Below are 23147 nucleotides of genomic sequence, written 5' to 3'. Positions count from 1 at the left end.
CTTTTAATTCCATGATTAATCAAAACTATTTTTTCTCTCTGCAGCAGAGTAGCAGATATGTTTGGAACAACCAATCGTAATACATATTATATATATATATATATATATATATATATATATATATATTATAATATATCGTATTGGCACCTAAGTATCATGATAATATTATACCATTAGGACCCTGGCAATTACAAGCCCTAATTGTAGCTCAATACTGTCATTAGGAGTCCATTACATGGCCTGTCACTCACCCGGTGACAACACACTGATTAGTGGACAGGCCTTCACACTGCACCAGTCCTCTGAATTACTGAACTGCACCAGTCCTCTGAATTACTGAACTGCACCAGCCCTCTGAATTACTGAACTGCACCAGCCCCCTGAATTATTGAACTGCACCAGCCTCCTGAATTATTGAACTGCACCAGCCCCCTGAATTACTGAACTGCACCAGCCCCCTGAATTACTGAACTGCACCAGCCCCCTGAATTACTGAACTGCAGCAGCCTCCTGAATTATTGAACTGCACCAGCCCCCTGAATTATTGAACTGCACCAGCCTCCTGAATTATTGAACTGCACCAGCCCCCTGAATTACTGAACTGCACCAGCCCCCTGAATTATTGAACTGCACCAGCCCCTGAATTATTGAACTGCACCAGCCTCCTGAATTATTGAACTGCACCAGCCCTCTGAATTACTGAACTGCAGCAGCCCCCTGAATTACTGAACTGCACCAGCCCCCTGAATTATTGAACTGCACCAGCCCCCTGAATTATTGTACTGCACCAGCCCCCTGAATTACTGAACTGCAGCAGCTCCCTGAATTACTGAACTGCACCAGCCCCCTGAATTACTGAACTGCACCAGCCCCCTGAATTACTGAACTGCACCAGCCCTCTGAATTACTGAACTGCACCAGCCCTCTGAATTACTGAACTGCACCAGTCCTCTGAATTACTGAACTGCACCAGTCCTCTGAATTACTGAACTGCACCAGCCCCCTGAATTACTGAACTGCACCAGCCCCCTGAATTACTGAACTGCACCAGCCCCCTGAATTATTGAACTGCACCAGCCCCCTGAATTACTGAACTGCACCAGCCCCCTGAATTACTGAACTGCACCAGCCCCCTGAATTATTGAACTGCACCAGCCCTCTGAATTACTGAACTGCACCAGCCCCCTGAATTACTGAACTGCACCAGCCCTCTGAATTATTGAACTGCACCAGTCCTCTGAATTACTGAACTGCACCAGTCCTCTGAATTACTGAACTGCACCAGTCCTCTGAATTACTGAACTGCACCAGTCCTCTGAATTACTGAACTGCACCAGCCCTCTGAATTACTGAACTGCAGCAGCCCCCTGAATTACTGAACTGCACCAGCCCCCTGAATTATTGAACTGCACCAGCCCCCTGAATTATTGAACTGCACCAGCCCCCTGAATTACTGAACTGCAGCAGCTCCCTGAATTACTGAACTGCACCAGCCCCCTGAATTACTGAACTGCACCAGCCCCCTGAATTATTGAACTGCACCAGCCCTCTGAATTACTGAACTGCACCAGCCCCTGAATTACTGAACTGCACCAGCCCCTGAATTACTGAACTGCACCAGCCCCTGAATTACTGAACTGCACCAGCCCCTGAATTATTGAACTGCACCAGCCCCTGAATTACTGAACTGCACCAGCCCCTGAATTACTGAACTGCACCAGCCCCCTGAATTATTGAACTGCACCAGCCCTCTGAATTACTGAACTGCACCAGTCCTATGAATTACTGAACTGCACCAGCCCTCTGAATTACTGAACTGCACCAGCCCTCTGAATTACTGAACTGCACCAGTCCTCTGAATTACTGAACTGCACCAGTCCTCTGAATTACTGAACTGCACCAGCCCCCTGAATGACTGAACTGCACCAGCCCCTGAATTACTGAACTGCACCAGCCCCTGAATTATTGAACTGCACCAGCCCCCTGAATTACTGAACTGCACCAGCCCCCTGAATTACTGAACTGCACCAGCCCCCTGAATTATTGAACTGCACCAGCCCTCTGAATTACTGAACTGCACCAGCCCCCTGAATTACTGAACTGCACCAGCCCTCTGAATTATTGAACTGCACCAGTCCTCTGAATTACTGAACTGCACCAGTCCTCTGAATTACTGAACTGCACCAGTCCTCTGAATTACTGAACTGCACCAGTCCTCTGAATTACTGAACTGCACCAGTCCTCTGAATTACTGAACTGCACCAGCCCCCTGAATTACTGAACTGCACCAGCCCCCTGAATTACTGAACTGCACCAGCCCCCTGAATTATTGAACTGCACCAGCCCTCTGAATTACTGAACTGCACCAGCCCTCTGAATTACTGAACTGCACCAGCCCTCTGAATTACTGAACTGCACCAGCCCCCTGAATTACTGAACTGCACCAGCCCCTGAATTATTGAACTGCACCAGCCCTCTGAATTACTGAACTGCACCAGCCCTCTGAATTACTGAACTGCACCAGCCCTCTGAATTACTGAACTGCACCAGCCCCCTGAATTACTGAACTGCACCAGCCCCCTGAATTATTGAACTGCACCAGTCCTCTGAATTACTGAACTGCACCAGTCCTCTGAATTACTGAACTGCACCAGTCCTCTGAATTACTGAACTGCACCAGTCCTCTGAATTACTGAACTGCACCAGTCCTCTGAATTACTGAACTGCACCAGCCCCCTGAATTACTGAACTGCACCAGCCCCCTGAATTACTGAACTGCACCAGCCCCCTGAATTATTGAACTGCACCAGCCCTCTGAATTACTGAACTGCACCAGCCCTCTGAATTACTGAACTGCACCAGCCCTCTGAATTACTGAACTGCACCAGCCCCCTGAATTATTGAACTGCACCAGCTCCCTGAATTACTGAACTGCACCAGCCCCCTGAATTACTGAACTGCACCAGCCCCCTGAATTATTGAACTGCACCAGCCCTCTGAATTACTGAACTGCACCAGTCCTATGAATTACTGAACTGCACCAGCCCTCTGAATTACTGAACTGCACCAGCCCTCTGAATTACTGAACTGCACCAGTCCTCTGAATTACTGAACTGCACCAGCCCTCTGAATTACTGAACTGCACCAGCCCCCTGAATTACTGAACTGCACCAGCCCCCTGAATTACTGAACTGCACCAGCCCCCTGAATTATTGAACTGCACCAGCCCCCTGAATTACTGAACTGCACCAGCCCCTGAATTACTGAACTGCACCAGCCCCTGAATTATTGAACTGCACCAGCCCTCTGAATTACTGAACTGCACCAGCCCCTGAATTACTGAACTGCACCAGCCCTCTGAATTATTGAACTGCACCAGTCCTCTGAATTACTGAACTGCACCAGTCCTCTGAATTACTGAACTGCACCAGTCCTCTGAATTACTGAACTGCACCAGTCCTCTGAATTACTGAACTGCACCAGCCCTCTGAATTACTGAACTGCAGCAGCCCCCTGAATTACTGAACTGCACCAGCCCCTGAATTATTGAACTGCACCAGCCCCCTGAATTATTGAACTGCACCAGCCCCCTGAATTACTGAACTGCAGCAGCTCCCTGAATTACTGAACTGCACCAGCCCCTGAATTACTGAACTGCACCAGCCCCTGAATTATTGAACTGCACCAGCCCTCTGAATTACTGAACTGCACCAGCCCCTGAATTACTGAACTGCACCAGCCCCTGAATTACTGAACTGCACCAGCCCCTGAATTACTGAACTGCACCAGCCCCTGAATTATTGAACTGCACCAGCCCCCTGAATTACTGAACTGCACCAGCCCCCTGAATTACTGAACTGCACCAGCCCCCTGAATTACTGAACTGCACCAGCCCCTGAATTATTGAACTGCACCAGCCCTCTGAATTACTGAACTGCACCAGTCCTATGAATTACTGAACTGCACCAGCCCTCTGAATTATTGAACTGCACCAGCCCTCTGAATTACTGAACTGCACCAGCCCCCTGAATTACTGAACTGCACCAGCCCTCTGAATTATTGAACTGCACCAGTCCTCTGAATTACTGAACTGCACCAGTCCTCTGAATTACTGAACTGCACCAGTCCTCTGAATTACTGAACTGCACCAGTCCTCTGAATTACTGAACTGCACCAGCCCTCTGAATTACTGAACTGCAGCAGCCCCTGAATTACTGAACTGCACCAGCCCCTGAATTATTGAACTGCACCAGCCCCTGAATTATTGAACTGCACCAGCCCCTGAATTACTGAACTGCAGCAGCTCCCTGAATTACTGAACTGCACCAGCCCCTGAATTACTGAACTGCACCAGCCCCTGAATTATTGAACTGCACCAGCCCTCTGAATTACTGAACTGCACCAGCCCCTGAATTACTGAACTGCACCAGCCCCTGAATTACTGAACTGCACCAGCCCCTGAATTACTGAACTGCACCAGCCCCTGAATTATTGAACTGCACCAGCCCCTGAATTACTGAACTGCACCAGCCCCTGAATTACTGAACTGCACCAGCCCCTGAATTATTGAACTGCACCAGCCCTCTGAATTACTGAACTGCACCAGTCCTATGAATTACTGAACTGCACCAGCCCTCTGAATTACTGAACTGCACCAGCCCTCTGAATTACTGAACTGCACCAGTCCTCTGAATTACTGAACTGCACCAGTCCTCTGAATTACTGAACTGCACCAGCCCCTGAATTACTGAACTGCACCAGCCCCTGAATTACTGAACTGCACCAGCCCCTGAATTACTGAACTGCACCAGCCCCTGAATTATTGAACTGCACCAGCCCCTGAATTACTGAACTGCACCAGCCCCTGAATTACTGAACTGCACCAGCCCCTGAATTATTGAACTGCACCAGCCCTCTGAATTACTGAACTGCACCAGCCCCTGAATTACTGAACTGGACCAGCCCTCTGAATTATTGAACTGCACCAGTCCTCTGAATTACTGAACTGCACCAGTCCTCTGAATTACTGAACTGCACCAGTCCTCTGAATTACTGAACTGCACCAGTCCTCTGAATTACTGAACTGCACCAGTCCTCTGAATTACTGAACTGCACCAGCCCCTGAATTACTGAACTGCACCAGCCCCTGAATTACTGAACTGCACCAGCCCCTGAATTATTGAACTGCACCAGCCCTCTGAATTACTGAACTGCACCAGCCCTCTGAATTACTGAACTGCACCAGCCCCTGAATTACTGAACTGCACCAGCCCCCTGAATTACTGAACTGCACCAGCCCCCTGAATTATTGAACTGCACCAGCCCTCTGAATTACTGAACTGCACCAGCCCTCTGAATTACTGAACTGCACCAGCCCTCTGAATTATTGAACTGCACCAGCCCCCTGAATTATTGAACTGTGAAAAGGATTATAGCTGCATGTGAGAACATTTTTTTATTTATTTTATTTAACCTTTATTTAACTAGGCAAGTCAGTAAAGAACACATTATTATTTTCAATGACAGCCTAGGAACAGTGGGTTAACTGCCTTGTTTAGGGGCAGAATGACATATTTTCACCTTGTCAGCATGGGGATTCAATCTTGCAACCTTTCACTTACTAGTCCAACTCTCTAACCACTAGGCTACCTGCCTCTAACCACTAGGCTATCTGCCTCTAACCACTAGGCTATCTGCCTCTACTGCCTCTAACCACTAGGCTATTTGCCTCTAACCACTAGGCTACCTGCCTCTAACCACTAGGCTATCTGCCTCTAACCACTAGGCTATCTGCCTCTACTGCCTCTAACCACTAGGCTATTTGCCTCTAACCACTAGGCTACCTGCCTCTAACCACTAGGCTAACTCCCTCTAGCCACTAGGCTACCTGCCTCTAACCACTAGGCTATCTGCCTCTAACCACTATGCCTCTAACCACTAGGCTACCTGCCTCTAACCACTAGGCTACCTGCCTCTAACCACTAGGCTACCTGCCTCTAACCCTAGGCTACCTGCCTCTAACCACTAGGCTACCTGCCTCTAACCACTAGGCTACCTGCCTCTAACCACTATGCCTCTAACCACTAGGCTATCTGCCTCTAACCACTAGGCCATCTGCCTCTAACCACTAGGCTATCTGCCTCTAACCACTAGGCTACCTGCCTCTAACCACTAGGCTATCTGCCTCTAAACACTAGGCTACCTGCCTCTAACCACTATGCCTCTAACCACTAGGCTATCTGCCTCTAACCACTAGGCTACCTGCCTCTAACCACTAGGCTACCTGCCTCTAACCACTAGGCTATCTGCCTCTAACCACTAGGCTACCTGCCTCTAACCACTAGGCTATCTGCCTCTAACCACTAGGCTACCTGCCTCTAACCACTAGGCTATCTGCCTCTAACCACTATGCCTCTAACCACTAGGCTACCTGCCTCTAACCACTAGGCTACCTGCCTCTAACCACTAGGCTATCTGCCTCTAACCACTAGGCTACCTGCCTCTAACCACTATGCCTCGAACCACTAGGCCATCTGCCTCTAACCACTAGGCTATCTGCCTCTAACCACTAGGCTACCTGCCTCTAACCACTAGGCGATCTGCCTCTAACCACTAGGCTACCTGCCTCTAATCACTATGCCTCTAACCACTATGCCTCTAACCACTAGGCTATCTGCCTCTAACCACTATGCCTCTAACCACTAGGCTATCTGCCTCTAACCACTATGCCTCTAACCACTAGGCTACCTGCCTCTAATCACTATGCCTCTAACCACTAGGCTACCTGCCTCTAACCACTATGCCTCTAACCACTAGGCTATCTGCCTCTAACCACTAGGCCATCTGCCTCTAACCACTAGGCCATCTGCCGCCCCGTGGCTTTGACTTGTTGTAACTTACATTGCTGTTCTTCAGTTTAAAGTTGTCGTCAATCTCATCAGCACTGTCGTCATCATCTGACACCTCCCCCTCCTCAACATCCACAGACAGGTAGGGAGGGAGGCGCTTCCCCTGAGAGAGAGAGAGAGAGAGAGAGAGAGAGAGAGAGAGAGAGAGAGAGAGAGAGAGAGAGAGAGAGAGAGAGAGAGAGAGAGAGAGAGAGAGAGAGAGAGAGAGAGAGAGAGAGAGAGAGAGAGAGAGAGAGAGAGAGAGAGAGAGAGAGAGAGAGGACACCATTATAAACCTGGACACCATTATAAACATCCCAACAGTAAAAACCACCCCCAACCTCTCACACAGACATTCCAACAAAGACATTAATGGCCTTAACCTGGCGCACAGAGAAAACACACGAATCACAGTTTCACTCACAACACAGAAAGAACACCCCTGCTTGACTCCCGGTTCAACCCATACCAACCAGCTGTTACTGTCCAGGGCTCCATGTAGAACCCTCCACTGGAGGTCCCCTGACCTCTTTGGTACTGAGAGTTTGTAGAGCCCCCTCCATCTAAAAACCACCATACCCTCCTCCCCACATACCCCCTGCCACTGATGTGCCTTCACTCCTGTTAGGCTCCTAATGTTCTTAACCTTAATGCAGAGGTTGTAGAGGGCTTTACCTCCCACCTCCTCAAACTCCCCCAGGCTAGGGGTGTTAAAATCTAACAAGTCCTCCAGACCCCCTTGCCAGTCCCCAGTCTCTGCCGTCACCTGCAGTGGCGGAAACATTGGTGCCCCCTCCCCCTTTGGTCGCTCAAACACCCCCCTTACTGGCTCAGACAGTGCCTCCTGGACCTCCTCCAGGAATCTCTCCAGCAGCCTAAGAGACATTATTCCTGTTTGTTGTGCCAGGACTTCCAGGGTTTTCCACTCCTCCTCTCCCAGCAGTCTCAGGTCACCCAGCCTTAGTAAACCCGCTGCCATCAGTCGCCTCTGCAGGGTGGCCGACTGAACACATCTCAAAGGGATGGCTGGGTTGTTGAAGATAGGCTCCTCCCACACCCAAAGCCCAGGTTCCACACCCCCTTCTCGTGGGGGTCTTAGCAGCTGCCAGCCTTCAGCACTGCAGAGTAAAAATCAGAGAGCCCTGTTGTACTCAGCCTCATGAGGAACAGCTGCCGGTCCAACTCTAATCTGCCAGCTCTCCTCAGCAGTGCACATGCTGGTTCCCTCCAGCAGACATCAGTATGGTACAGCAGTCTCTGCACTGCCTTTAGTCGGAAAGCAGCCACCCTGCTCTCTGGTTCCACCAGGCCCTGTCCTACTACGTGGACGGACATGTACAACACTGCCTCCCTCAGCCAGTGATGAGCCCAACCAGATAAATTCCACCAGCTTGCGTTGCTGACCGGCAGGGGGGCTTGAGGACAGCCAGTTTATGCCACAGAGAAGATGCCACCAGGTTGTTGATTATCAGCACCCTTCCTCTATATGACACCTGGGACAGGAGCCACATCCACCTGGCCAGTCTTGACACCACTGCCTGTGTCAGCCCCTCCCAGTTCTTCCTGACCCACCTCTCTGAGCCCAGGTACACCCCCAACATCCCCCCATGCCCCACATAACAGAGCTTCGAACTTGCCCCAGTTTACCTTAGCTGACGAAGCTCCCTCGTACACTTTAAGACTAGTCTCTAGTGCCTGCATGTCCAGACCATCACAGAAACTTCATCTGCATGTGCTGACACTGCTATGCCTGTCAACACACCCATGCCTGTCCAGCACACTCCCTGCAGTCTCCTGCGAAGCAGGCCCAAAAAAGGCTCAATGGCTAATGTATATAACTGTATATGCCTTCTCTTGATCTAAAGAGACCAGTCCAAAGTTCACATTAGAATCTCACGACAAGTCCAACATGTCCCTGATTAACAACAAGTTGTCCGTGTATGAGCCTCCCGGTACAGAATATTTTCTGGTCCTTGTGTACTATAGAGTCCAGATCAAACTTCAGTCTGATAGAGACGACCTTGGCAAATATCTTGTAGTCCGCACAGAGCAATGCCACAGGCCTCTAGTTCTGACGTTCCCTTTTTTGGGCATGAGAGTCAGAGCCACCCGATGTCAGCACATAGGAAACTCTCCTACCCCGACGCATTCACGCAACACTCAAAAGTCCCGTCCAATTAGTCCCCAGAATGTTTCATAAAACTCCACTGGGAGTCCATTGACCCCCGATGCACAGCCAGGGGACATCTGGGTTATGGCCTCTGCCAGTTCATGGGACAACAGATGAATGTCCATTTTATCCCTCTGTGCCAGAGAGAGCTTAGGGAGTTCTGCAAACAAGACCTGAGCACACATAGGACCATACATTTCTGCCCTATACAACTCAGTATAAAACTCCACAGTCTGCTCCCGCATCTCCCCCACCACAGAGGTCACCCGCCCATCAGACAGCCGTAGACAATGCATACCCTTGGCTTCACCACTCTGTCTTTCCAAACCAAAGAAGAAGGAGCTGGGAGCGTCCATCTCCTTGAGCATGGAGAACCTAGCTCTTACAAGTGTTCCCTTTGCTTTAACCTGGAAAAAACTGCCCAGGTCCCTACATAATTCAGCTAAATTAGTCTGGAGGCCTACATTGCCTTCCCCCACCATCTCTACCTCCATCTCACTAATACAACACTCTAGTTCCCCCAATACTCTCCTAGACTCTGAGAATGAGAGAGCTGTGTACTGTTGACAGAAAAGCCGAATTTGGACTTTCCCCACATCCCACCATTGACTAAGAGACTCCTGTCTTTGCTGCCTCCATCTTTCCCATCCTGTAAGAGCTTTACATGAAACTTCCAATAGGATGCCTGCCGAGGCCATGGTGAAATAGACAGCCGAGGCATGGTTATGTGGTGATCCAACCGGGAGAATGGTCGTGTCCAACAGCCTATTTCTCTGATTCCTGGACATGTAAAACCGCGTCCGTGCTGCACTCACCCTAGTCCCAAAGACCTTCACCCATGTTTACTGTCTTGTGTTGGGATGTCTAGTTCTCCACTCACCCTAGTCCCAAAGACCTTCACCCATGTTTACTGTCTTGTGTTGGGATGTCTAGTTCTCCACTCACCCTAGTCCCAAAGACCTTCACCCATGTTTACTGTCTTGTGTTGGGATATCTAGTTCTCCAAACATCCACTAGGCCGAACACCACTGAGCCTCCCCATTTGTGTCTTTCGTAAAATCAGTTCCAGCCCCTGCCGACCACCAGCGTCTCCTCAGGCGCTACCCGTGAGAGTTCCTGTCTAAGACACCCAAACATAACCCCCCTCTGTGTTAGGCGTATACACAATTATAAAGACAAAACTCATGTGTTAATTTCTGCTTTTACAACAAGAAGCCTAACCTTACACACCTCCTTTGAGGAGAACATTTTTACAGACAGACCCGGTACAAAAAGGACTGCCAACACAGCACCAAAAATGTGTCCCATGGCTCAACACACTTGCCCCTTTCCACCAGAGCCCCCAATCAACTTCATTCACCACATCACTATGCGTCTCCAAAAGAAACAACACCTGTACTTTGTTTTACATATTCACCCAAAACACTCCTCTTTCCCGCATCTCTGGCGCCATTTGTCCTGAGCGATCCTACCCGAAGAGTCTCCATAAGAAGTGGGAGGAAAGCCAGCAAAGAAAGAGACCAATAGCAAAGCTCAAAAAGCCCCAGTGCCAGAAAAAAAACGAATCATCTAAACAGTGTCTGAAGGAAGACCTTAACGCACCCACTTCCTCGACCTAAACCGTTTCCTGGGTGAGAGGACACCACGCACCTCATTTTTCATAGCATGTTGTAGTGATCTTACAAACCTTATCGGATCAGAAAAAAAATCCTCAAGATGAACTTTTTTCCCCTTTGTCTCATTCAGGAACCTTGTCAGTTCCCTCACCGTTTGACCCCTCTGCTTGACTGGCTGTCAGCTACGGACCCATTGAGGAAAAGTCTGAAAAAAAAGGCCTCCTCATCATCCTCTTCCTCAGACTCACTTTCCTTCTCCTCATCTCCATCTCCCATCCTGACCACCTGCCCTTTCTCTCTAGTCTGGGTCTCCCCCCCAGGACCAGGCAAAGGTCCCTTGGAGCCTTTGACAACACCAGTCTCTCCCCTCCCACCTCCTTTCATCTCCTCCTTTTTCCTCTTCGGAATGACACCTTCCTCCACCCCCCTAGTCGATTACCCTTCCCCACTATACTCTCCTCATCCACTAGCATAACCTGACTAGACCCAGCCTCATCTAAACCACCAACCATATCCTGACTAGGCCTAGCCTAATCTACACCACCATCCATATCCTGACTAGACCCAGTCTCATCTACACCACCATCCATATCCCGGCTAGACCCAGCCTCATCTACAACACCATCCATATCCTGACTAGACTCAGCCTCATCTACACCACCTTCTCTAGCCTGACTAGGCCCAGCCTCATCTACACCACCTTCTCTAGCCTGACTAGGCCTAGCCTAATCTACACCACCATCCATATCCTGACTAGACCCAGTCTCATCTACACCACCATCCATATCCCGGCTAGACCCAGCCTCATCTACAACACCATCCATATCCTGACTAGACTCAGCCTCATCTACACCACCATCTCTAGCCTGACTAGGCCCAGCCTCATCTACACCACCTTCTCTAGCCTGACTAGGCCCAGCCTCATCTACACCACCATCTCTTGCCTGACTAGGCCCAGCCTCATCTACACCACCATCTCTTGCCTGACTAGGCCCAGCCTCATCTACACCACCATCTCTTGCCTGACTAGGCCCAGCCTCATCTACACCACCTTCTCTAGCCTGACTAGGCCCAGCCTCATCTACACCACCATCTCTTGCCTGACTAGGCCCAGCCTCATCTACACCACCTTCTCTAGCCTGACTAGACTCAGCCTCATCTACACCACCATCTCTAGCCTGACTAGGCCCAGCCTCATCTACACCGCCTTCTCTAGCCTGACTAGGCCCAGCCTCAACTACACCATCATCACTGGCATGACTAGGCCCGGCCTCTGCTGTCTGCGTCTCATTGCCCCCTGCAACTTGACCTCAATTTCCCCCACTGGCGCTTGTACCCTCACCTTGGCTACGGCCTTTATGTGGGCACGCAAAGCTCTTATGCCCCAAATCCCCACACTCAATCCAATGCAGACTATCTGTGCTGGCAAACCCTGCGTAGAGCCCCTCCCCATGCCTCACTTTAAAATGCACATTTAGCTGTTGCCCGTTATTATTCAGAAGCAGGAACACCTGGCTACGGAACGAAACAACACGCTTAACAGAATCTGCCTGAAAACCTGCCGACAGGAAACCCACTGGCAAACTTACCAAAACAACTCAGCTCTTTCCTGATTTGATCATCCATAATAAACGGAGGCAAATTTGCAACTACCACCCTTGTCGAAGGGGTTGAAAGAGGTGAAATTGGCACCAACACCCCCCTTACAATTATTCCACTAGCAGTTAGCCAACCAACCAAATGTACTCTTTTCATGAACACAACCACAGCTTGGTTCATTCTAGAAGCGGAATGTATAAATTCAGCTCCTACCTGTTCACCGACCGCGAGCAGAACCTCATCCACCTTAACTCCATTCTCAGGAACACACCTGAATCCATGTCGTAACGACAGTGTCTCCTCCGCGCTAGGCTGAGAAGCCATCGCGCACACCACACCTTCCAAACACCAGGAAACTAAAACTCTGTCCTCTTCCACCCAAACTCTGAAAAACCCTGTGGATACCGCTAAAACAAATAGAGCATTAACCCTCCAGCATATAAGAGAGGGAGAGAGAGAGAGAGAGGGAGAGAGAGAGACTGAGAGAGAGTTATAGAGAGAGAGATAGAGTTAGAGAGAAAGACTGAGAGAGAGTTATAGAGGGAGAGATAGAGTTAGAGAGAAAGACTGAGAGAGAGTTATAGAGGGAGAGAGAGAGGGAGAGAGAGAGGGAAAGAGAGAGGGAGAGGGAGAGAGAGCGGGAGAGAGATAGAGAAAGAGAGATAGATAGAGAACAATAAGATCCTTTGAGTCCAGCAGAGAGGCATCCCTCTCAGTGCCAATAATGTCCTCCTTCACACCATTACCACACTGACCCTTTCTCTCAATTCAATTCAATTCAATTCAAGGGCTTTATTGGCATGGGAAACATGTGTTAACATTGCCAAAGCAAGTGAGGTAGACAACATTCAAAGTGAATATATAAAGTGAAAAACAACAAAAATTAACAGTAAATATTACACATACAGAAGTTTCAAAACAGTAAAGACATTACAAATGTCATATTATATATATATATACAATGTATACAATGTATACAATGTACAAATAGTTAAAGGACACAAGATAAAATAAATAAGCATAAATATGGGTTGTATTTACAATGGTGTTTGTTCTTCACTGGTTGCCCTTTTCTCGTGGCAACAGGTCACAAATCTTGCTGCTGTGATGGAACACTGTGGAATTTCACCCAGTAGATATGGGAGTTTTTCAAAATTGGATTTGTTTTCGAATTCTTTGTGGATCTGTGTAATCTGGGGGAAATATGTCTCTCTAATATGGTCATACATTGGGCAGGAGGTTAGGAAGTGCAGCTCAGTTTCCACCTCATTTTGTGGGCAGTGAGCACATAGCCTGTCTTCTCTTGAGAGCCATGTCTGCCTACGGCGGCCTTTCTCAATAGCAAGGCTATGCTCACTGAGGCTGTACAGTGTACATAGTCAAAGCTTTCGTTAATTTTTGGTCAGTCACAGTGGTCAGGTATTCTGCCGCTGTGTACTCTGTGTAGGGCCAGATAGCATTCTAGTTTGCTCTCTTTTTTTGTTAATTCTTTCCAATGTGTTAAGTAATTATCTTTTTGTTTTCTCATGATTTGGTTGGGTCTACTTGTGCTGTTGTCCTGGGGCTCTGTATGGTGTGTTTGTGTTTGTGAACAGAGCCCCAGGACCAGCTTGCTTAGGGGATTCTTCTCCAGGTTCATCTCTCTGTAGGTGATGGCTTTGTTATGGAAGGTTTGTGAATCGCTTCCTTTTAGGTGGTTGTAGAATTTAACGGCTCTTTTCTGGATTTTGATAATTAGTGGGTATCGGCCTAATTCTGCTCTGCATGCATTATTTGGTGTTTTATGTTGTACACGGAGGATATTTTTGCAGAATTCTGCGTGCAGAGTCTCAATTTGGTGTTTGTCCCATTTTGTGAAGTCTTGGTTGGTGAGCGGACCCCAGACCTCACAACCATAAAGGGCAATGGGCTCTATGACTGATTCAAGTATTTTTAGCCAAATCCTAATTGGTATGTTAAATGTATGTTTCTTTTGATGGCATAGAATGCCCTTCTTGCCTTGTCTCTCAGATCGTTCACAGCTTTGTGGAAGTTACCTGTGGCGCTGATGTTTAGGCCAATGTATGTATAGTTTTTTGTGTGCTCTAGGGCAACAGTGTCTAGATGGAATTTGTATTTGTGGTCCTGGTGACTGGACCTTTTTGGAACACCATTATTTTGGCTTACTGATGTTTGCATAAGATCTAGGTGCTGCTGTAGGCCCTCCTTGGTTGGTGACAGAAGCCAGAATCAGCAAACATGACGTTTGAGTTTTCTAGCAGGGGGTGCTGCAGACTTTTCTAGGGCCAATGTTGATATATAGTATTTGCTCTATTTCTCTCTCTCTCTCTCTCTCTCTCTCTCTCTCTCCTCTCTCTCTCTCTTCTGTGCTCTAGATGCCCTCTTCTCTCACCTCTCTCTGTCTCATCCTTCTTATTTGTGGTCCAACAGCTATTGGGAGGAAAGGAGGGATGGATGACTGAACCCCTTGTAGAGAGAACGTGGACAAGGTTTTTTCATGTTTAATCACATGTGTACCAGGAGTGTGAAGGTGTGTGTGTGTGTGTGTGTGTGTGTGTGTGTGTGTGTGTGTGTGTGTGTGTGTGTGTGTGTGTGTGTGTGTGTGTGTGTGTGTGTGTGTGTGTGTGTGTGTGTGTGTGTGTGTGTGTGTGTCTGTGGGTGTGTGTGTGTTAGGAAGTGTGTGCGCGTGCGTGCGTGCGGTTCTATGGGATCCAATTTAGGAAGCACTTGCAGAAGCGCAACAGAGACCAGGTGCTTCCGAGAGGGGAGTGTGTACGTGTCAGTATCAATGTCCTCATTTGGAGGTCCTGCTGAGAACTACTTTACCCCAATACTAAAGAAGACATCTCTGGAACCACACAGACATGTTGACAATACATTACAGTATTTGCTCATATTTCCCAATTCAGCCTCTCTCTCTCTCTCTCTCTCTCTCTCTCTCTCTCTCTCTCTCTCTCTCTCTCTCTCTCTCTGCCTCTCTCTCTCTCTCTCTCTCTCTGTCTGCCGCTCTCTCCCTCTCTCTCTCTCTCCTCTCTCTCTCTCTCTCTCTCTCTCTCTCTCTCCATCTCTCTCCCTCCGTCTCCCTCCGTCTCTCTCTCTCTCTCTCTCTCTCTCTCTCTCTCTCTCTCTCTCTCTCTCTCTCTCTGCCTCTCACCCTCTCTCTCTCTGCCTCTCTCTGTCATTAGTTGATTTTCCACAGTGTGTGAGTGTGAACATGTTTCCCACTGTGCCGTGATAGATGAATAACAGATTCATGGTGAGTCTCTCCAAGCTCTGGTTGGTTGGTTACTCCGTCCTAGGCTGTGTGTGCGCGTGTGTGTGTGTGTGTGTGTCTTTCTCCCACCATGACTAATACAGTGGCGGCCTACTTTCCCTCCTATCCCTTTCTTCTTCTCTCCCCACTCTCCCTCTCTCTCCACTCCCTCTCTCCCCCCTCCCCCTCCCTCTCTCTCCACTCCCTCTCTCCCCACTCCCCCTCCCTCTCTCCTCTGGTTTAGAAAGCAGTTGTGGTTATTCGGGAATGGCCTAGATATAAAAAAAATATGGCTAAACCTCTGTCGGACAATTACTGTAGCCGAAGGTCGGTCGGTCGGTCGGTCGCTCTCTCTCTCTCTCTCTCTCTCTCTCTCTCTCTCTCTCTCTCTCTCTCTCTCTCTCTCTCTCTCTCTCTCTCTGTTTCTCTCTCTCTCTCTACCTTGATGAGTATCTTCCCCTGTAGAGAGTGGGGGCTGGGTAGCTGTATAGAGTCTCTGCGGAGGGCCTCTCCCAGGTCCAGCTTGTCTCCCAGGATCTCTCTGAGGTGCTGGGCTATCTTCTTCTGTTGTTGGATGCTACAATGGTTCTCTATGGACAGGATCACTGGGTACCTGGGGGAAGGGAGAGACATGGAGTTACAATGACTAGAATGGATATCTCCGTGAGTAGCAGAGTTCTATGATACTGGATGTGGACGGGTCTTGCAGCCATATTGCTCTTCACAATACACGTCAAGGACTGTAAAAGTCCAGCCTCATCTACAACAACCCTGTATTACAGTTTTATATACAACAAATTGACTCAGACTGATCTGTTGAATTTTATTTGACATATTTAGCCACCCTAAACATACATCCTTTCAAACTACACTCAAACTACACTCAAACTACACTCAAACTACACTCAAACTACACTCAAACTACACTCAAACTACACTCACACTACACTCAAACTACACACATCAGCCTACACAGAAGCCCACTCAAACTACAGAAACTAAACTCAAATACATTCTCAAAGTGTGTTTGTTCATCAAACTACACTGAAACTACACTCAAACTACACTCAAACTACACTCAAACTACACTCAAACTCAAACTACACTCACTACACTCAAACTACACTCAAACTACACTCAAAACACTCAAACTACACTCAAACTACACTCACACTACACTCACACTACACTCAAACTATACTCAAACTACACTCAAACTACACTCAAACTACACTCAAACTACACTCAAACTACACTCAAACTACACTCAAACTACACTCAAACTACACTCAAACTACACTCACACTACACTCAAACTACGACAGATTAGCCTTGACAGAAGCCCAATAAACACAACAGAAATTAAACCAAATATTCTCAGTGTGTTTGTTCATTTAGAGGTGAAATGACTTGTGTTCAGACAGCAGCTCAGCTCAAATGTCAAACCTGTCAGACTGACAGCTCTCCCAGAGGGCTCTGAGCCCGTCACTGACCTCTCCTCACCTGTCTCCTTACTGACCAACTCACCTGACTGCCACCTCTTTCACCAATAAATGTTGACAGCCACCTTAAATAAATACACACACACACACCCTAAATCCTCAAATAAATACACACACACACCAACTTAAATAAATACACTCCACACACACGGTTGTGTTAAATAAATACACTGTCACTCTAAACCTCTCAAATACTGACCAACACACCTGTAAATACACCACGCTCTTTCACCAGTTGTGTTGATAGAGCCACACTGTCACACAAATCCACTCCACTCCTCACACTGACCAACTCACCTGACGCACACTTTCACACAGTTGTGTTGACAGACCTCCTGTCACTCAAACCACACACTCCTCTCATGACCAACTCACACACACTTTCACCGGTTGTGTTGATGGAGCACTCCTGTCACACAAACACACACACTCTCACTGACACAACACACCTGACTGCCTCCTCTTTCACACACAGAGACAGACATGCACACACAGAGACAGACATCACACACAGGACTATCTCCTCTCCTCTCCCAGGAGTATTCGTACCTGAGGTGTCCTCTTTCACCAGTTGTGTTGATAGAGCCTCCTGTCATGGTGGGGCAAAAGCCTCATTTATCATAACAGGTGGCAATATGGTGGGAATAAAATAAATAAACCTGAGAGAAAGAGTGAGGAATTTGTCACTGTATCATTTCATGAAAGTATCAAAATAAATAGTTCCGTCCACTATCCATGCTCTCCCATTATGAGTAAATACTAATTAAAGAGCTAATGGCACAACAACAAGACATTCTCCTCTCCTCTTTCACCAGTTGTGTTGATGGAGCCTCCTGTCACTCTAAATCCTCTCCTCTCCTCTCCTGACCAACTCACCTGACTGCCTCCTCTTTCACCGGTTGTGTTGATAGAGCCTCCTGTCACTCTAAATCCTCTCCTCTCCTCTCCTGACCAACTCACCTGACTGCCTCCTCTTTCACCAGTTGTGTTGATGGAGCCTCCTGTCACTCTAAATCCTCTCCTCTCCTGACCAACTCACCTGACTGCCTCCTCTTTCACCAGTTGTGTTGATAGAGCCTCCTGTCACTCTAAATCCTCTCCTCTCCTCTCCTGACCAACTCACCTGACTGCCTCCTCTTTCACCAGTTGTGTTGATAGAGCCTCCTGTCACTCTAAATCCTCTCCTCTCCTCTCCTGACCAACTCACCTGACTGCCTCCTCTTTCACCGGTTGTGTTGATAGAGCCTCCTGTCACTCTAAATCCTCTCCTCTCCTCTCCTGACCAACTCACCTGACTGCCTCCTCTTTCACCAGTTGTGTTGATAGAGCCTCCTGTCACTCTAAATCCTCTCCTCTCCTCTCCTGACCAACTCACCTGACTGCCTCCTCTTTCACCGGTTGTGTTGATAGAGCCTCCTGTCACTCTAAATCCTCTCCTCTCCTCTCCTGACCAACTCACCTGACTGCCTCCTCTTTCACCAGTTGTGTTGATAGAGCCTCCTGTCACTCTAAATCCTCTCCTCTCCTCTCATGACCAACTCACCTGACTGCCTCCTCTTTCACCGGTTGTGTTGATAGAGCCTCCTGTCACTCTAAATCCTCTCCTCTCCTCTCATGACCAACTCACCTGACTGCCTCCTCTTTCACCAGTTGTGTTGATGGAGCCTCCTGTCACTCTAAATCCTCTCCTCTCCTCTCCTGACCAACTCACCTGACTGCCTCCTCTTTCACCAGTTGTGTTGATAGAGCCTCCTGTCACTCTAAATCCTCTCCTCTCCTCTCCTGACCAACTCACCTGACTGCCTCTATAACCGGTTGTGTTGATAGAGCCTCCTGTCACTCTAAATCCTCTCCTCTCCTGACCAACTCACCTGACTGCCTCCTCTTTCACCAGTTGTGTTGATAGAGCCTCCTGTCACTCTAAATCCTCTCCTCTCATGACCAACTCACCTGACTGCCTCCTCTTTCACCAGTTGTGTTGATAGAGCCTCCTGTCACTCTAAATCCTCTCCTCTCCTCTCCTGACCAACTCACCTGACTGCCTCCTCTTTCACCAGTTGTGTTGATAGAGCCTCCTGTCACTCTAAATCCTCTCCTCTCTCTCCTGACCAACTCACCTGACTGCCTCCTCTTTCACCGGTTGTGTTGATAGAGCCTCCTGTCACTCTAAATCCTCTCCTCTCCTGACCAACTCACCTGACTGCCTCCTCTTTCACCAGTTGTGTTGATGGAGCCTCCTGTCACTCTAAATCCTCCTCTCCTCTCCTGACCAACTCACCTGACTGCCTCCTCTTTCACCGGTTGTGTTGATAGAGCCTCCTGTCACTCTAAATCCTCTCCTCTCCTGACCAACTCACCTGACTGCCTCCTCTTTCACCAGTTGTGTTGATAGAGCCTCCTGTCACTCTAAATCCTCTCCTCTCCTCTCATGACCAACTCACCTGACTGCCTCCTCTTTCACCAGTTGTGTTGATAGAGCCTCCTGTCACTCTAAATCCTCTCCTCTCCTGACCAACTCACCTGACTGCCTCCTCTTTCACCAGTTGTGTTGATAGAGCCTCCTGTCACTCTAATTCCTCTCCTCTCCTGACCAACTCACCTGACTGCCTCCTCTTTCACCGGTTGTGTTGATAGAGCCTCCTGTCACTCTAAATCCTCTCCTCTCATGACCAACTCACCTGACTGCCTCCTCTTTCACCAGTTGTGTTGATGGAGCCTCCTGTCACTCTAAATCCTCTCCTCTCCTGACCAACTCACCTGACTGCCTCCTCTTTCACCGGTTGTGTTGATAGAGCCTCCTGTCACTCTAAATTCCTCTCCTCTCCTGACCAACTCACCTGACTGCCTCTTTCACCGGTTGTGTTGATAGAGCCTCCTGTCACTCTAAATCCTCTCCTCTCCTGACCAACTCACCTGACTGCCTCCTCTTTCACCAGTTGTGTTGATAGAGCCTCCTGTCACTCTAACTCCTCTCCTCTCCTGACCAACTCACCTGACTGCCTCTATAACCGGTTGTGTTGATAGAGCCTCCTGTCACTCTAAATCCTCTCCTCTCCTGACCAACTCACCTGACTGCCTCCTCTTTCACCAGTTGTGTTGATAGAGCCTCCTGTCACTCTAAATCCTCTCCTCTCCTCTCCTCTCCTGACCAACTCACCTGACTGCCTCCTCTTTCACCAGTTGTGTTGATGGAGCCTCCTGTCACTCTAAATCCTCTCCTCTCCTCTCCTGACCAACTCACCTGACTGCCTCCTCTTTCACCGGTTGTGTTGATGGAGCCTCCTGTCACTCTAAATCCTCTCCTCTCATGACCAACTCACCTGGCTGCCTCCTCTTTCACCAGTTGTGTTGATGGAGCCTCCTGTCACTCTAAATCCTCTCCTCTCCTCTCCTGACCAACTCACCTGACTGCCTCCTCTTTCACCAGTTGTGTTGATGGAGCCTCCTGTCACTCTAAATCCTCTCCTCTCCTGACCAACTCACCTGACTGCCTCCTCTTTCACCAGTTGTGTTGATAGAGCCTCCTGTCACTCTAAATCCTCTCCTCTCCTGACCAACTCACCTGACTGCCTCCTCTTTCACCAGTTGTGTTGATAGAGCCTCCTGTCACTCTAAATCCTCTCCTCTCCTCTCCTCTCCTGACCAACTCACCTGACTGCCTCCTCTTTCACCAGTTGTGTTGATAGAGCCTCCTGTCACTCTAAATCCTCTCCTCTCCTCTCCTGACCAACTCACCTGACTGCCTCCTCTTTCACCAGTTGTGTTGATAGAGCCTCCTGTCACTCTAAATCCTCTCCTCTCCTCTCCTGACCAACTCACCTGACTGCCTCCTCTTTCACCAGTTGTGTTGATAGAGCCTCCTGTCACTCTAAATCCTCTCCTCTCCTCTCCTGACCAACTCACCTGACTGCCTCCTCTTTCACCGGTTGTGTTGATAGAGCCTCCTGTCACTCTAAATCCTCTCCTCTCCTGACCAACTCACCTGACTGCCTCCTCTTTCACCAGTTGTGTTGATAGAGCCTCCTGTCACTCTAAATCCTCTCCTCTCCTGACCAACTCACCTGACTGCCTCCTCTTTCACCAGTTGTGTTGATAGAGCCTCCTGTCACTCTAAATCCTCTCCTCTCCTGACCAACTCACCTGACTGCCTCCTCTTTCACCAGTTGTGTTGATAGAGCCTCCTGTCACTCTAAATCCTCTCCTCTCCTGACCAACTCACCTGACTGCCTCCTCTTTCACCAGTTGTGTTGATGGAGCCTCCTGTCACTCTAAATCCTCTCCTCTCCTCTCCTGACCAACTCACCTGACTGCCTCCTCTTTCACCAGTTGTGTTGATGGAGCCTCCTGTCACTCTAAATCCTCTCCTCTCCTCTCCTGACCAACTCACCTGACTGCCTCCTCTTTCACCAGTTGTGTTGATGGAGCCTCCTGTCACTCTAAATCCTGTCACTCTAAATCCTCTCCTTTATTAAATAAAAAATAAAGCTTTCTGCCATCCAGGACCTCTATACCAGGCGGTGTCAGAGGAGGGCCCTAAAAATGGTCAAATACTCCAGTCCCCCATAGTGATAGACTGTTCTCTCTAGGTCCATGAGGCTTCTAAACAGCTCCCCAGACTATTTGCATTAGCCCCTCCCCCTATCCACACCACTGCCACTCTCTGTCGTCATCTATGCATGGTCACTTTGATAACTCTACCTACATGTACATAATACCTCACCTAACGGGTGCCCCTGCACATTGACGAGGTACCCCCTTGTATATATTGTTACTTTTTTCTGCTGCTCTTTAATTACTTGTTACTTTTATCTCTTATTCTTATCCATTTTTTTTAACTGCACTGTTGGCTCGTAAGTAAGGATTTCACCTGTTGTATTCGGCACATGTGACTAATACAAATCAATTTGATTTGATTTGATTTAGAGCTACCGCTTTCTAGGAGGGGAACTTTAACCCGGACGCTTATGAGAAATCCCGCTATGCCCTCTGATGAACAATCAAACAGGCAAAGTGTCAATACAGGACTGAGATCGAATCGTACTACACCGGCTCCAACACTCGTCAGATGTGGCAGGGCCTGCAAACTATAACGGACTACAAAGAGAAGTAGAGCCTCAAGCTGCACAGTGACACGAGCCTACCAGGTGAGCTAAGTCACTTCTATGCTCGCTTCGAGGCAAGCAACACTGAAGCATGCATGAGAGCATCAGCTGCTCCAGATGACTGTGTGATCACGCTCTCTGTAGCCGATGTGAGTAAGACCTTTAAACAGGTTAACATTTACAAGACCGAGGGCCAGATGGATTATCAGGACATGTACTCCGAGCATGCGCTGGCCAACTGGCAAGTGTCTTCACTGACATGTTCAACCTGATACACAGATGATGCAATCTTTATTGCACTCCACACAACCCTGTCCCACCTGAACAAAAGGAACACCTATGTGAGAATGCTATTCATTGACTACAGCTCAGCGTTCAACACCATTGTGCCCCAAAAGCTCATCAATAACCTAAGAACCCTGGGACTAAACACCTCCCTCTGCAACTGGATCCTGGACTTCCTGACGGGCCGCCCCCAGGTGGTGAGGGTAGGTAACAACACATCTGCCACGCTGATCCTCAACACGGGGGCCCCTCGGGGGTGCGTGCTTAGCCCCCTCCTGTACTTCCTGTTCACCCATGACTGCAAGGCCAAGCAGAACTCCAACACCAACACCAACAGTGGCCTGATCACCGACAACGATGAGACAGCCTATAGGGAGGAGGTCAGAGACCTGACTGTGTGGTGCCAGAACAACAACCTCTCCCTCAACGATGAGACAGCCTATAGGGAGGAGGTTAGAGACCTGACTGTGTGGTGCCAGAACAACAACCTCTCCCTCAACGATGAGACAGCCTATAGGGAGGAGGTTAGAGACCTGACTGTGTGGTGCCAGAACAACAACCTCTCCCTCAACGATGAGACAGCCTATAGGGAGGAGGTTAGAGACCTGACTGTGTGGTGCCAGAACAACAACCTCTCCCTCAACGATGAGACAGCCTATAGGGAGGAGGTCAGAGACCTGACTGTGTGGTGCCAGAACAACAACCTCTCCCTCAACGATGAGACAGTCTATAG

The 23147-nt window shown here is 48.7% G+C and overlaps 1 protein-coding gene and 2 long non-coding RNA genes across 13 annotated transcripts in view; all 3 read right to left on the bottom strand.

Moving 5' to 3' along the window:
• The window catches only part of LOC118379657 (1-phosphatidylinositol 4,5-bisphosphate phosphodiesterase eta-1-like), a 182999-nt gene that overhangs the window by 39307 nt on the left and 120545 nt on the right, over positions 1 to 23147 (bottom strand). Inside the window, exons 10-11 of the mRNA XM_052468514.1 lie at positions 15967 to 16138; positions 6901 to 7011 (exon numbers count right to left, since the gene is read on the bottom strand). Coding sequence (XP_052324474.1) covers positions 6901 to 7011; positions 15967 to 16138 — 283 coding nt within the window. The remainder of the gene's footprint in view (positions 1 to 6900; positions 7012 to 15966; positions 16139 to 23147) is intronic.
• LOC127908835 (uncharacterized) lies at positions 18005 to 21842 on the bottom strand. 10 transcript variants are annotated; one of them, XR_008068626.1, is made up of 3 exons: positions 21415 to 21842; positions 20020 to 20095; positions 18005 to 18486 (listed from the first exon to the last, which is right to left on the bottom strand). It is a non-coding gene; the product is annotated as an uncharacterized LOC127908835 (long non-coding RNA). The 10 variants fall into 10 exon arrangements; XR_008068628.1 differs by having other exon boundaries at positions 18005 to 18402; XR_008068619.1 differs by having other exon boundaries at positions 21331 to 21424.
• The window catches only part of LOC127908834 (uncharacterized), a 1586-nt gene continuing 1220 nt past the window's right edge, over positions 22782 to 23147 (bottom strand). For both annotated transcript variants that reach the window (XR_008068618.1, XR_008068617.1), the window contains exon 3: positions 22782 to 23147. This exon is cut by the window's right edge and continues 115 nt beyond it. This is a non-coding gene — a long non-coding RNA (uncharacterized LOC127908834).

Source organism: Oncorhynchus keta, chromosome 18 (genome assembly GCF_023373465.1).
Source record: "Oncorhynchus keta strain PuntledgeMale-10-30-2019 chromosome 18, Oket_V2, whole genome shotgun sequence".
Taxonomy (NCBI): Eukaryota; Metazoa; Chordata; class Actinopteri; order Salmoniformes; family Salmonidae; genus Oncorhynchus; species Oncorhynchus keta.
Note: the sequence above shows the minus strand (reverse complement) of the source record. Positions and strands in the feature narration are given on the sequence as shown.